The sequence below is a fragment of the Hypomesus nipponensis genome, chromosome 13 (assembly GCF_054491055.1).
Source record: "Hypomesus nipponensis isolate SF chromosome 13, ASM5449105v1, whole genome shotgun sequence".
In the NCBI taxonomy this organism is placed as follows: domain Eukaryota; kingdom Metazoa; phylum Chordata; class Actinopteri; order Osmeriformes; family Osmeridae; genus Hypomesus; species Hypomesus nipponensis.
Genome location: NC_140373.1, coordinates 3,310,905 through 3,324,229, shown reverse-complemented (window position 1 = coordinate 3,324,229; position 13,325 = coordinate 3,310,905). Strand labels below are relative to the sequence as shown.

At 48.6% G+C, this 13,325-nt stretch overlaps 1 protein-coding gene across 2 annotated transcripts in view; it reads right to left on the bottom strand.

The window, feature by feature from the left end:
• Nucleotides 1–458: 458 nt before the first annotated feature.
• Nucleotides 459–13,325, bottom strand: part of ntn2 (netrin 2) — a 49,642-nt gene continuing 36,775 nt past the window's right edge. For both annotated transcript variants that reach the window (XM_084670569.1, XM_084670568.1), the window contains exons 4-7: nt 10,862–11,011; nt 8,059–8,112; nt 4,868–4,942; nt 459–4,676 (exon numbers count right to left, since the gene is read on the bottom strand). In XM_084670569.1, the coding sequence (XP_084526695.1) occupies nt 4,300–4,676; nt 4,868–4,942; nt 8,059–8,112; nt 10,862–11,011 (656 nt within the window). In that variant the 3' untranslated portion in view covers nt 459–4,299. The remainder of the gene's footprint in view (nt 4,677–4,867; nt 4,943–8,058; nt 8,113–10,861; nt 11,012–13,325) is intronic.

Here is a 13,325-nt window from a genome sequence, read left to right as displayed (position 1 = left end):
GAGGAGTGGAGGGGGGGGAGGAGGGTTTCCTGCCATAGCTCTCTGGCTCTGGAGTTGGGTTTCCTCTGAGGTAAGGTGTGTGTGTGTGTCTGTGTGTCCTGGGGGGTGCTGCCCCAGTGTTTATTTGCAGAGCTCCAACTCCTGCTTCGCTCTGGGCGAGGGAATACACGCGCCCACCCCCCATCTCCACCCCCCAGTCTAGGCTATGTCTGTGGTTGGAGTAAAAACACCCCTATCCAGAGGCTCATGGTCTGTGTAGCGCTCACTCACAGTGAAACACACCCCATGCAAACACACACACACACACACACACACACACACACACACACACACACAATGCAGACACACGCCATGTTGCCCATCCACCACTCTTACTGAGTGTGGGCACAGCACCAGACACAAGGCGCCCGGTCACCGGTCATCATCAGAAATGGTTCGGTAAGATACAGACCAGACACTGCAGTCATTAACTAATAATTTATTTTTCATTTACGATTAAAAAGTCAGTGGTCATTGCATCAGAGGAACATTTACAAGGAAGACTCGATCGTAACAGGAGAGGTTGACAGGATGACATGGTGTCCGTGGCAACGGCATCGTCCACTGGGTTGCAGAGCAGTGTCGCATCTCATTGGCCAGTGGGTCATAGTGTCGTCGGAAACAGAACTAGGTTTGATTAAAAGGAGAACTTAATGCAAGTACTTTATTTCAGTCATGTTCTGATCAATGTCGTGTTTCCACTTGTTAGCCAAGCTTTACTTTAGATACACATTGGTAGAAGGAGTACCGGATGTTACCACAGTAGTAGGTTCAATAGTAGCTCACCGCATCTGGGCAGGCCAGGCAGCAACACAGCTGAAAGAATGAACAACACAAGCAAAGAGGGAGAGGTCACTCTGCCAAAAGAACCGCCTGAGGTGGTAACTGTATCATCTGTTTGTTTTTTTCATTCTTCTTAAGTAGATGCACAAATGGCACATAAATGGAGTGAATTATCTTTCTACATCCACTTTGAATGTGGACTCCAGTGCTTTCCATTCTCTCATAGGGTCACCTGCATCGTATCAGGCTTTTATTTAGCTACTTTAATGAGACACGTACATGACGAGACAAAAACACACACTGACACACCTACACACACACACTCACACACCTACACACGCACACAAACACACACCTACACGCACACAAACACACATACACCTGTGAGCGTTATAAATACAGAGGAGAGGAACAAAGACTGGGTGTTAGAACCTCAGTTCCTTTGCCAAGCTGCTGGGCTTGTTGACGTCACTTTGAGGTAACTCCAGGGGAGACACTCCCTATGAAGATTACTAAACAGCTTTCATTCCCTTCAGTCCCTAAACAACATCTGCTGAATGGGTAGGCACTCCAGGAAGCACATAACAGAGAGGTGGAAAGAAACAGGCAAAGAGAGTCAGAGAGAGAGAATGAGAAGAAGACAGAAAGGAGGAAGACAAAACTGAAACGAGGGGTGAAGAGCAGTCGTTCCTCAGATGCAACTTCCTGTTTGTGCAGAAGGGGAACAGGCTGTGTCAACTGTACAGTAGCCTTTCATGAGGAAGCTGGTGACATGGTTGAGTTCGACAGAGGCCTGTTGGACACGTCATGTTCCTATCTATCACATGAGCCCACGCTAGCCACATACCAGACCAGGAAGCGGGTGCTACTGGACCACCTGTTTGACAGACTGTCATGGCAGCCGTACATCAATATTAGACCGTTTGGTTCTGCATTTTTGAGAAGTTCCATAAGTGGGAATTCCTCCGAGGGAATGTTCTGTCCTCTGCAATGTTAGCGCTTACAGATGTCTGCATACGGGTGGGAAATATTACACCGATATTTATGGCTGGATTATCTTATCTCCCTTTGGTAAATGGATTGGTTTTGGATTGGTTCAGAGGACAATGCTCTGCTAAATGTGATGGGATGTTGATTCTACAGAGACAGCCATGCCTGTTCTTACAACAGGCTACATCCTACCCCTATTCAAACACTTCATTGCAAAGAAAGTAAAACTCCATGACAAGTTTTAAATGACAGCGGTCAGATCACATTCTTATTTCAACAACATAATCTCATAGAAAGTACTGTCATACCACACAGTATGTCTGCGTGCATGCGTGTTCTTACATTTAGTCATTTAAAATATACATTCAGTCAGAAAATTAAAACGTAACCTACAGCACTGAAAAATATTTTGGGCTGCATTTTCAGCATCTGTCACGTACTGTTGTTGCAGACAAACAGGGGACTGGCACGGAGGACAAAACAGGATCCTCTGGGAAGCATGGACACAGGACAAACCAAACATACCACTGCAGCCAATGTGGCAAAACCGCTAGCATGGGGAGCTAGCATCAGATGATTGCCTGTTAGCATGCTAATGGCCAGCCAGCTAGTTGACACACGCTAGCGTTCATATTGAATTAATTTGAATGCGTTTCCAAAAGGATATAAGGATAACGACAAACACAAACCAGGGAGAGCAAACGGGCAATCTTGTGGGTTGTGTCAATCGTGATTTAACATTTTCATGATTTAATTAAAAAACTGGCATTTCTTCTTTTTTTTCTTTTTTTTTTGGCAGAGGATGAGAAGGACACAATGGGCCAGTTTGTGGTGGAGGATGACTGGAGCTTTTTGTCTGGATTGTGATGTTAACATTGGCTAATCTTAATTCACTGGGAAGTCTGCTTTTCTCAGGACGGACCGGCAAAACCACAAACATGCAAACAAGAAAAAAAAAAAAAAGAGAGAAAACATGAAGGTTGAAATATATTCTTGCGTTGTAATACAATCACGGAGCACATGTACGATATAAGTTTTCATCCTCATTCATTTTGTCAACCTAAACTGCAGTGGAAAAGTATAGCATGTATCCAAGATATCTTTTAACATGAATAGGAAGCCACATTCATAATCTCTAATTTTGGCAAGCGATTACTTGCCATCAAAAGTAGCAATTAAGAACAAAAACCTAAGAAAAGACACAAAAATAAAAGAGTACTTGACAAACTCTGGTCACATAGGAATACACATGTATGGACATTTTTATAACCTTTCAACAGAAGGCTGTCTTATAACTTTACAATGGAAGGCTGTCTGCAGTTCACAAAAAACGTGGGTACTGCTTTGCTTGAGTCTTGCTTGAAGGAAAAAAAAACAAAGGAAAAACAATGAGTCTTAACTGTGATGCATGACTACATTTGCCATCATGAGAGCTATTGAGGTTTGAGCCTTCACTTACATATGAAAGTGGGGTCTACGCAGCCTGAGTGGGAATGTCTTAATTCTGGGGAACAGCGGTGCGAGGTGGTGTGCAGATAGCAAGGGCTACTAAGAAGCTAACCCAATGGAACTGCAATCAGAGGCATTTGACTCGGGGGGTCAAACACATCTGCAGTCTTCTATGCAGAAGGCTGTTTAGTGGCTGTGGTGGTCAGATTGAGGTTTGCGGTGGAAAATACCCCTGTTGGGAGTAGCCCTTGGAACATCAAGAGGTTGCAGTGGTGAGGTTGTGATAATGTGCTAAGAGGTGAATGACGCAATGTTTGCTTACTCATGTGGTCTACAGTTCCCATAGCCGAGGCAGAACTGCCAGTGTTTCAGCCCAGGCTGTGCTGATGAAGTTTGGGTTTAGCCTGTGGAACAGACAGGTGGAGGCAGGCAAGCTGAGTTTGTGCGGTGTGTCTTGTCATTGGTTTGGAGTGGCAAGTCGATGCTTTAGTTCAGTCAATCTCTCTGATTATCCCGGCTCCATCGATACTCCTCGGCAACGGGTGGGGACGTGAACGTTGCTAGGGTTACAAAGCGACGGTGTCAGGAGAGGAGGGGGGAGAGCGTGGCGGGGGAGGGAGGGCCTGGTATGGGGGAGGAGAGTGGACATTTTTGCTGTCTTTGTCGAGAGAAGGGAATGGCATCCGCTTTTGTCTACACTTCGAACCCTTTTTAACGGTCCCTTTTCAAGGCAGACCAATTGAAAACAGACAGTCACACTCCGACAATGAAACTGAAGAAATAATTATACAATATACACAAGAGTGGTCCTTAAAACAGGCAAGATACATGCAGTCTTTTTACTGTGCATTGTCCCCACGCTACGGGGAAAAGAGGGAGGAGGCGGGGCCGATACAAAGTCGTATTCTATCCAGCAGTAACTAGCTGAGAGCCAGGAAGAGGGTGGTGGCATACGGATTGGAGGAACAGTAGGGCCAGGCTGAGGCGAGGGGTTGTGGAGGAGGGTCCAATGGGAAATGGATGGGCACTGTTGTCCCATCATGCTTTGCTGCACTTCCCCTTCTTCTCTTTGCGCTGGAACTTCCGGAGGCGCCGTGTCCAAACGTCCCTCCATTGGATCACCAGGCTGTTCTTGTCGGCCAGGAGACTACCAGGCGCCGCCACCGCTCCGGCTCCGCCCCCTGCCGGCACCCCGGGCCCCGCCCCCGGCCCGCCCTCGCTGGTGCCCATGACCAGGAATCTCTTGCTCATTTGGATCTTGGGGCATTTGCAGGCCAGGTCCTTCATGTGGATCCACAGGATGTTGTCACCGCGCTTCAGTGGCTCTCCGCGGCTCTTGTAGACGGACACCACGTTGACGGAGAACTTGGCCCAGTCGCCCATCGTCTCCATGTCCAGCACGTTGACTTGCACCGCTGCAATACAGACAGAAAGAATAGTTCACTTAAACACAAATCTGTATTTATTCCTTGAACAAGATACACAAGAATACCCTATATCCTGCTGATCATAAATTCTTCCTCAATCACTCGTTTTCAAATTTGCTTTTTATATTTAATGAATATCTTGTCAGATCGTAGTCTTGACTTGACGACGGTAGTCTTACCATAGTCTTTTTTGCAGTACTTCTTCATATTGATCTTGAGATTCCCTTTCACAGGCTTGCAGTAGGATTCACAGTCTGTAAACAGAGAGAAGGCTAGGATACTTAAAACATTGCAACATTGGCGGAGCTCCTTGCTGTGGACAGTGACCCCTTCAGACACTCCCGATTTGAAGGTAGTTACATGGTCACATTTAGACTATTACAAGACCATTTTACACGCACCCTAACACCATTTTACAGCAGTCTGCAACACATAGCAGGCAGTATTTCACAGTGTTATACCACACACACACAAACATTTATTCACACCAGCAAACAGCAAAACACATGCTCAGCACATGGGCCTGAGACAAATGGAATTGGATGGAAGAAATGTTGGGTTTGTTCTGTCTTTTTGGCATAAAATACAACCTACAAATTGCACATAAGCTCCCGCAATAACCGGTGGTGGAGCTAGTGAAATAAACCAGAGAAAGGGGAGGTGGGGGAGAGCGTTCAGGTTGACAAGTCCTGACTTTTTGTTGGGGCTTGAAGAAAGACAGAGCGTGGTGGAAGTGGCCGAGGCAGGGACAGTCATGAACACGCTCCGGCGGGTCCAGGGAGCTGCCAGTGTGACGAGAGAGACCACACACCGGAGTGTTGACCCCGGCCGACCGCTGCAGCACCGCAGGTGGGACTTCCACAGTGCGGTTATTGTGGCCTCCCTGTTAGAGGAAATTGGTGCAAAACCAATAGAAAGACCAAGATGTTGGGCATGTCTTTCGGCTTCCCTCGTTGACCCAAAATACCTCTTCAATCGCTGGTCATCAACAACGTTTCTGGTGCGTTCTAGTGGTTCCCAACCATGGTTCTGTTTCAATTCAAATATGCTAATGCTTACGAAGCCAAAACTGTGTCATCCGGGACAAAGGACAATAGGTCAACAGCCATCATTAAACTAGCACTACTGTACTTGTTTGGATAACACTGGGGTTGTGAAATTTGGATGGGAAGTTCGGGCATTCTGTGTCATTGGTGAAAGGTTATGCGGGTACAGTGAGATTTGTTGACTATAACTTTAAGTCAACAGAACTACAGTTCAGATTCCGGTTAGATGTTAGGCTGGAGATTCTGGAGGAGACGAATGTAAATGACAGTGAAACCTGGTGTGTTTGCCCAGCGTGAAATCAGAAAAGCTGGGCTTATTTTGCTGTGGTCTGCCCCCGTGCTGCCTTCATTCAGAAGCTGCACACGGAGGAACGGTCTCGCTCTCCAAACCAACTGACATAAAACTGATTGCTAACAGGAATGGGCCCAATTAGAAAAGAGAGGGGAAGAACAAGGGAGACATGACCGATTTCTCGGTTGCACGAGAATGAGGGAGTGATGCTGGCCGTCTTAGGGAAGGAGAGTTTTTTGGGGGGGAGAGGGATGGAGCGGGGGGTGAGGAAGTGTAGGAAGAGGGAGCCGAGTAGCCTGTAAAAATGTCAAGGAGGTTTGGCCGTATATCAGAGCGCAGGAACTTTTATTAGCTACAACCAGAGAAAGAGAGAGAGTGAAAGAGAGAGATGGAGAGAGGGGAAAGGAGAAGAAGGAAAACAGATTCAGGGAAGAAGACAGATAAAAAGAGAGTGGAGCGAAGGAAAGAAATTGAAAAAGTTTGATGGATAGAGAGTACATGAGAGATGATTAAAAAAAGATGGTCCAAGTGTTGGAAGAGCGTAAACATTTTGAAAGTATACAGCATTTGGACGTCTTATTTTATTCATCCGCGTGTGTATGCTATCCGCGTATGTGTGTGTGTATCCATCTTACTGCTGGAATTGTGGCCAGGCCAGAGGTATGAGTGTAGAGGAGTTGGCTGGAGGCCAGTGTGTGTTTTCCCATGAAGAGTCACTCACAGATGGGCATTCACCTGGAAAAGACCCCGGTGAATCGCCCATTGACCCAGAAGAGCAGTCTGCTGAAAACACACACAATCGCCTTGGTGGCTCCGGTTACCCTTGTTCACGCTAGCCTCTTTCACAGCGCGGTGACAAGGACAAATTGCGTCCACCGCCCCTCGCACAAAACAGGCCGAGATTTTCAGGTTTTTGGTTTCCGAGGGCCTTGACGGAGGTAGAGAGGTTCTATGGGGAAGTTAGAGAGGACAGAACCAGAGAGAGATTTGGGGGTCGGAGGGTTCTCTTGTATGTTCTGTTTGTGCAGAGATGAATTGACAATAAACAACTCTCGTGTTCTTCACAGTTGAAAAGACTTTCCCAGGCTGGCAGACAGAGAGTAGTGTCTGGGGTTTCAAAGACTCTACTGCTGCAGTGAAGAGAGGACTGGCTCCTTACATCCTGGGCCATTTAACTGGCCCACTCAGCTGGTTAGCGTTAGCGTTAGCATTGGTGGGTATTGAACTTTTTGTTTCTATTTCGTTTACCACGAACTGCATCACTGACCCAATCATAACCATTTAGCCGAGAAAATGAGTCCGTCTTGGCTCCCCCTTGAAGGGCGGGTACACTCACAAACTACCCCTCTGTGACCTTTTGACCTTTTCTGCACGCAACTCCCATAAGAGGGCCCAGGCAACACCTATTTTTGGCTGTGATTTCCTGAGTCCTGGCTGAACACCCTGTGCGCTTTGCAGTGAGGTGTTGGCGTGGTGGGAGGTAGGGTCCGGTGTTGAGTTCTACTGTGAAACCAATAATGAATCACTGTTTCCAAATCAACGCCACTGTTTTGGTGAAACACGAACCAGTTGAAAAACGAGAGAAGGGTAATTGAGCAAAGCTTAAATCGAGAGAGAGAGAGAGAGAGGGAGAAAGCTGCGGAAAAAAAACTTTCCCTCAAAATCGGTTGCCAACACTATTTTCACGCCTCAAAAACCTCCCTCCTTCCATGTTTCGGAGCTAAACTGCAACTGCTTACCACTGCTGCTTTTCCATTGGTGTAGTGTTGAGGTGGAGCTGGGCTCAAAGCAAAGCTAACCTGCTAAGGCTAATGGCTAACTGCCAGTGCCAAGAACTCAAGTTTAAGACAATGGAAAAACAGGCTCCATTCCAGAATGCTCGTTCTCCTAGCTCAGACATCAAAAACCAAGACCCCACCCTCCATTAATATTTATTCCCTAGCTCACCAGCTGAGCCCAGAAATATCAAAAAATATAAAAATAAATAATCTTCTCGTAAACGGGTGGCAGTTAAGGCCAGGGAAGTACTAACCTGCTGGTTCTTCTGTGCTGCTAACCATGGTGGTTGGGTTGACCACTGGGACTTCTGAAACACACAGAGAATGTAGAAGAAAAGCCATTGGAAGTAGTTTTATATACATTTTATGCAGACATGGTGTAAGTCAGTTGGCTGAATGCCTGCTGTGGGCATGTGTGGTCAAACAAATGAAGCACGTTGCCGCTGAGTGAAAATAATTGAAGGCATCGAGAGCGAGAGAGAGTTGGAACAGGTCAAAAACATATTACAGAACCTTACTTTATCCAATAAACTAGTCATGAACTATTCCAACACATAAAAACACACTAGTCTTGAACACAAGGTATTGAAAGACAGACGCACAAATGCACAGCCGCCAAGGCAACTATAAACACTTTCAATTCGAATGTCTCACAGTTTTAAGTTAAGGGAACAATTCACCCCAAATACATCATATGCTAGAGTAGTAGAGGTGGTAAATGTGTCCCAAGGAAAGGTGGCAGAGGAGGTTGACTGTTGCCCCATCCAGGGGCAGATGCAGAGGACACCAGTGAGCCTGCCTAGAAGATGCCCCACGCCTCTGAGAATTCCCTGAGGATTTCTTTATTGTATGCTCGTTCTCAAAGCAAAACCGCTGAAGATAACAACACGCTGAGATAAACAGGCTGACTGGGACGGCGGCTTAGCGTCCGCAAGCCCAAATGGACTCGCTTTTGATTGGGGGGCGAGGGGCGGAGACGCGATTGAATCCGAGGAGAGAACAGAGGGGAGGGGGATTTGGATTTTTTTTTTTTTTTTGAGGAGGCACAAGTGGCAGTTGGCCTCCTCCAAAATTATGTACACCCCCTCCAGGACAAAAACAAACAGGGTATTGAGCTCCCAAGAGGAAGGGAGCAGCTGGTCGCAGTCTCTCCAAGCTGAGGGCTTCCCCTCCAAAGATAGAGGGTGATAAAGGAGCATTCAGATGAGGGTCAGTGGTATCATGGTAATTGAGTGTTGAGCAGGCAGTTGGCTCTGTCAGGGCCAGAAGTCTTTGACCGCAGGGGGAATGACACCGACGACAAGGGGACGTCCAGGCCCACAATAGAGGGCACTGCGAATAATGAACACACACCCTCATAGACACGCATGCATTCAAGGCAGAAATACACACCCTCACAAATACACACAGACGTACACACACTCACTCTCACAGAAATACATACACACATTCACATACACGTACATGCGCGCGGAAATACACGCACTTACACTGTACAGACTCACACACACACACACACACACAAATGTATCCTCACACACGCACGCACACAAAAATACACGTTCTCACATACACACACACACACAGTTACGCTGGAATGTGTGGTTCTGTCGACCTTGGCCACAGTGGTTGTGTCCTTACTGCCTCCTTGTTCTCCATCTGCTCGACAGTGTTCAGGCTGACCTACAGCATGGCACCATGAGGGTCCGCTCAGCCTGGCTCAGCCTGGCACAGCCTGGCACAGCGCCATATGGTTCAGTTTGGTACAGGCCAGGTTACTCTAGGCTGTTGTGTATGTGTGTGTGTGTTTGTGGTGAGTCCAGTTTGCCAAACCACATGGCTCAGTGTGATGGCAAGCTGCCCTTCATTCCTCAGCCTTCATGCAATTCAGTGAGCTAGTGGTCTGTTTCACAAGCATAAGCACACGCAAGCCCTCTCACACACACACGCACACACACACACACACACACGCACACACACACACACCACAAACACACACATTCATCCTGTACTGCCCCTCCGGGTAGACGTGGGACTGAGCTGAAGTCTGAGCAACAGTCTGCTCTACCTGTCTCAGGGACAAGGTGGTACAGGGTGGTGCAGGGTGGTGCAGGGTGGTGCAGGGTAGTACTGCCTAACCCAGAATAGACCAGGGCAGAGCTGTGAAAGCCAGTCTCCTCTCAGGTAGCGCAGGAAACATCCTTTATCAGATGACATTGTTATACCTAGCTAGCCAGTGTGATGACCGTGGTACACCTAGCTAGCCAGTGTGATGACCGTGGTACACCTAGCTAGCCAGTGTGATGACCGTGGTACACCTAGCTAGCCAGTGTGATGACCGTGGTACACCTAGCTAGCCAGTGTGATGACCGTGGTACACCTAGCTAGCCAGTGTGATGACCGTGGTACGATCACCTGCAGCATCAACGTGTCACAGCATGGGATGGGCTCACTTCAGCAGGGATCCACTCCTGTTAATACTATATAATACCATATAAGACTATATAATAGAACAATCATACTGGGCCATGGGATCTGAATGTGTGTGTATGTGACAGACAGTGATGTCAGTGTGTGTGTGTGTGTGTGTGTGTGTGTGTGCGTGACCATGTCGGCATGCTATCCCTGTGTGGTCAGGCTGGGTCAGGTGATGTGGTGGAGGAGCGCTTCAACCGTCTGGGAAGAGTGATGTGGGCACTAACTCTTAAACCCTGATGGAGGGGTAGCCCTGGCAACAGAGATACAAACACTAGACGGGTGATCAGGGCAGGCTGTGTGTGTGTGTGTGTGCCACCACTTGGGCACGAAGGGGGCCTTGCCTTTGTCACGCGCGGATGAACAACACACGACTGTGTTGGTGCTTGAGTCGCTCGCTCAGACCGCAGAGGGTATTCGTGTGTGGGTTTCTGAATGTGTATTTTATACGTTTCATGTGTGTGTGGATTCCCACAGATAGACACACAGACATTTTTCCAGCACAAGTTGGGCAACATTCAGTGTGTGTGTGAGCTGTGTGAAAGTCAAGACGCAGTGTGTGTGTGTGTGTTGTGTACTCACTGATGCATGGTGCCACTGGCGAGCGGCTCTGCTGGTAGCCCTTGGCACAGCGGTTACAGGTGATGCCCGTCACCCCGTCCTTGCAGGGACACTGGCCGGTCGTCTGGTTACACGTCTTCCCTGCCGCGCCCACCGGGTGGCAGTCACAAGCTGCAGGGGGGAGGGAGGAGGGAGAAGGTGAGGGAGAGATGGGGAAAGAGGGAAGGAGCGAGTAGGCAGAGATATAGGGTAAGAGAGAGAGGAAGGCAGGAGGAAGTGGGACAGAGAGACACAGGGAGAGAGGAAGTTGTCACATGTTATCTGGACATTGATAACCGTGATGGAGAGACTGGAGGACTCTCTGGCACCTTCTGGGCTGGGGGACCAGGTAGGTCCTGGGAGCAGATGGGTTGCCAAGCCAGTGATTGTGTGTGTGCTACACGTATGTGCGTGTGTTTGACTGTGTACACTCATGTAGGTGTGTCAAGTGCAAGCGGATGCCAAGCGAATGTATTCCTGTGTGTGTGTGTGTTTGGTCATTAGTGTGTGTCCGTGACTGTGTGTGTGGACAAAGTAGGAAGGCATAAAACGACTGCTCTGCTCCTCGCTCCTGCTCTGGTCCGGTCTCCTAAGTGCTGCTCTGGTGCCCGTGACACGCACACGCACACGCACACACACACACAGTTTCATGGCTTCCCGAAAACCTATCGGGCGTGCCAGCTGCCAAGAGCAACACACGGGCCAGGTGGGAGAGAGAGGGAGAGAGGATGAGGGAGAGGGGGAGAGGGGGAGAGGGGGAGAAGGGAGAGAGGGAGAAGGGGAGAGGGAGAGAGGGGGAGAGAGGGGGAGAGAGGGGGAGAGGGAGAGGGGGAGAGGGAGAGGGGGAGAGGGAGACAGGGGGAGAGAAAGAGGCCCAGAGAGACAGCGATGTGAGAGAGACACAGTCCAAATGTTGTTGCTGGTGTGCTCATCAGTATAAACACTCCTAAATCTTCCTAACCTTGGCTCACCCCACCAATACACAGCAAACAGACGTGGTCCTTGAGCAAAGACACAACTGTTTATTACTGAAAATATACTGGATCTCTTGATAGAAGGAACTGATACAGCAGATAAATATCACGCGTTGTATTAATAAGTTCTGACAGACCTTGTTTTGAACGCAAGACATGAAAGCCGAACACCGACTCTTCCAACATCCAGGTTTGAAGGATGCTTTAGAACGATCTGACTTGGCTTCAACCAGACATTCTTGTTCCAAAGTAAACTCGAAATAATGCTTTTGAATCCTGTGCTCTCTCAATCTACTAATGAAAACATCCCATGTTATCTCGTTGATCGACTCTGGCAACGACAATCGCCTGTGGGCAAAAGAACTGCCGGCCAAAAAAACAGGAAAGACCGTTCGTCTGTCCCTTGTTGGAGCTTAATTAGCTAAAAAACAAGCAGCCCTATTGCAAAATTGCTAAAGCAAACTGCATTGCTTGGCAGTAATGCGATAGCTGTAATTGTCCCTCAAATAAAGCAACAAGAGAGGGTCCAGAGGGGTACTTCGGGGAATGCCCTGGCAACATGACGACCCCGGCAACATGGCGACCCCGGCAACACGACGACCCCGGCAACACGGCGACCCCGGCAACATGGCGACCCCGGCAACATGGCGACCCCAGCAACACGACGACCCCGACAACATGACGACCCCGGCAACAAGACGACCCCGGCATAACGACGACCCCGGCAACGTGATGACCCCGGCAACTCGACGACACAGAAGGCTGCTGGCATGATGGAGCCTCTGAAGGCCTTCCAGCTGTTGGCAGTTGGCCCTCTTTCCTCAGCTCAAACCTGCATGGTTGGAGTCTGTCCCCTCAGAGAAGGGCACCAGACTTTGTGATTGATTTTTTTATTGATTTTTTCGTTGGCAGGTGGGTGGGGGTGGGTGAGGGTAGAGGGGCTCTGATCTTAGTTTGTAGCTCTGATCTTTTGACGCACATGTGCCTTTCCAGACCGGCCCAGAGTGCTGGGTGTCAAAGTGCCTCGGGTCGTTTGAAGCTTCGCTGCGTAAATCTAGGGCCTTAGCGCCCATGCCAAATCCTTACCACCTGACCCACTGGGACTTTCTGGGAAAGACTGTGATTGGCCGGATGCTGCTGGGTAAAGAGTTAGGGATGTGCCTGAGGGATGTCAAGGACAGTTGGCCAGGAGGTCGGAGGTCGTAGTTCAAGTCAACACAACATGAACGTCTGACTCCAGTCTTCTGGAGTTAGTTACTCTCTCTTCCTCCCCTCCCCCCCTCTCTCTCTCTCTCTCTCTCTCTCTCTCTCTCTCTCTCTCTCTCTCTCTCTCTCTCTCTCTCTCTCTCTGTCTCGCTCTATGTATTTCTCTGTGTCTCTCTTTGATTCACGTTTGGCTGGTGTTGAGCAATAATCAAGACCAAAACTCCTTCTTATTTACAACACAGGAGGAAGCACCAAATGATGTCCGT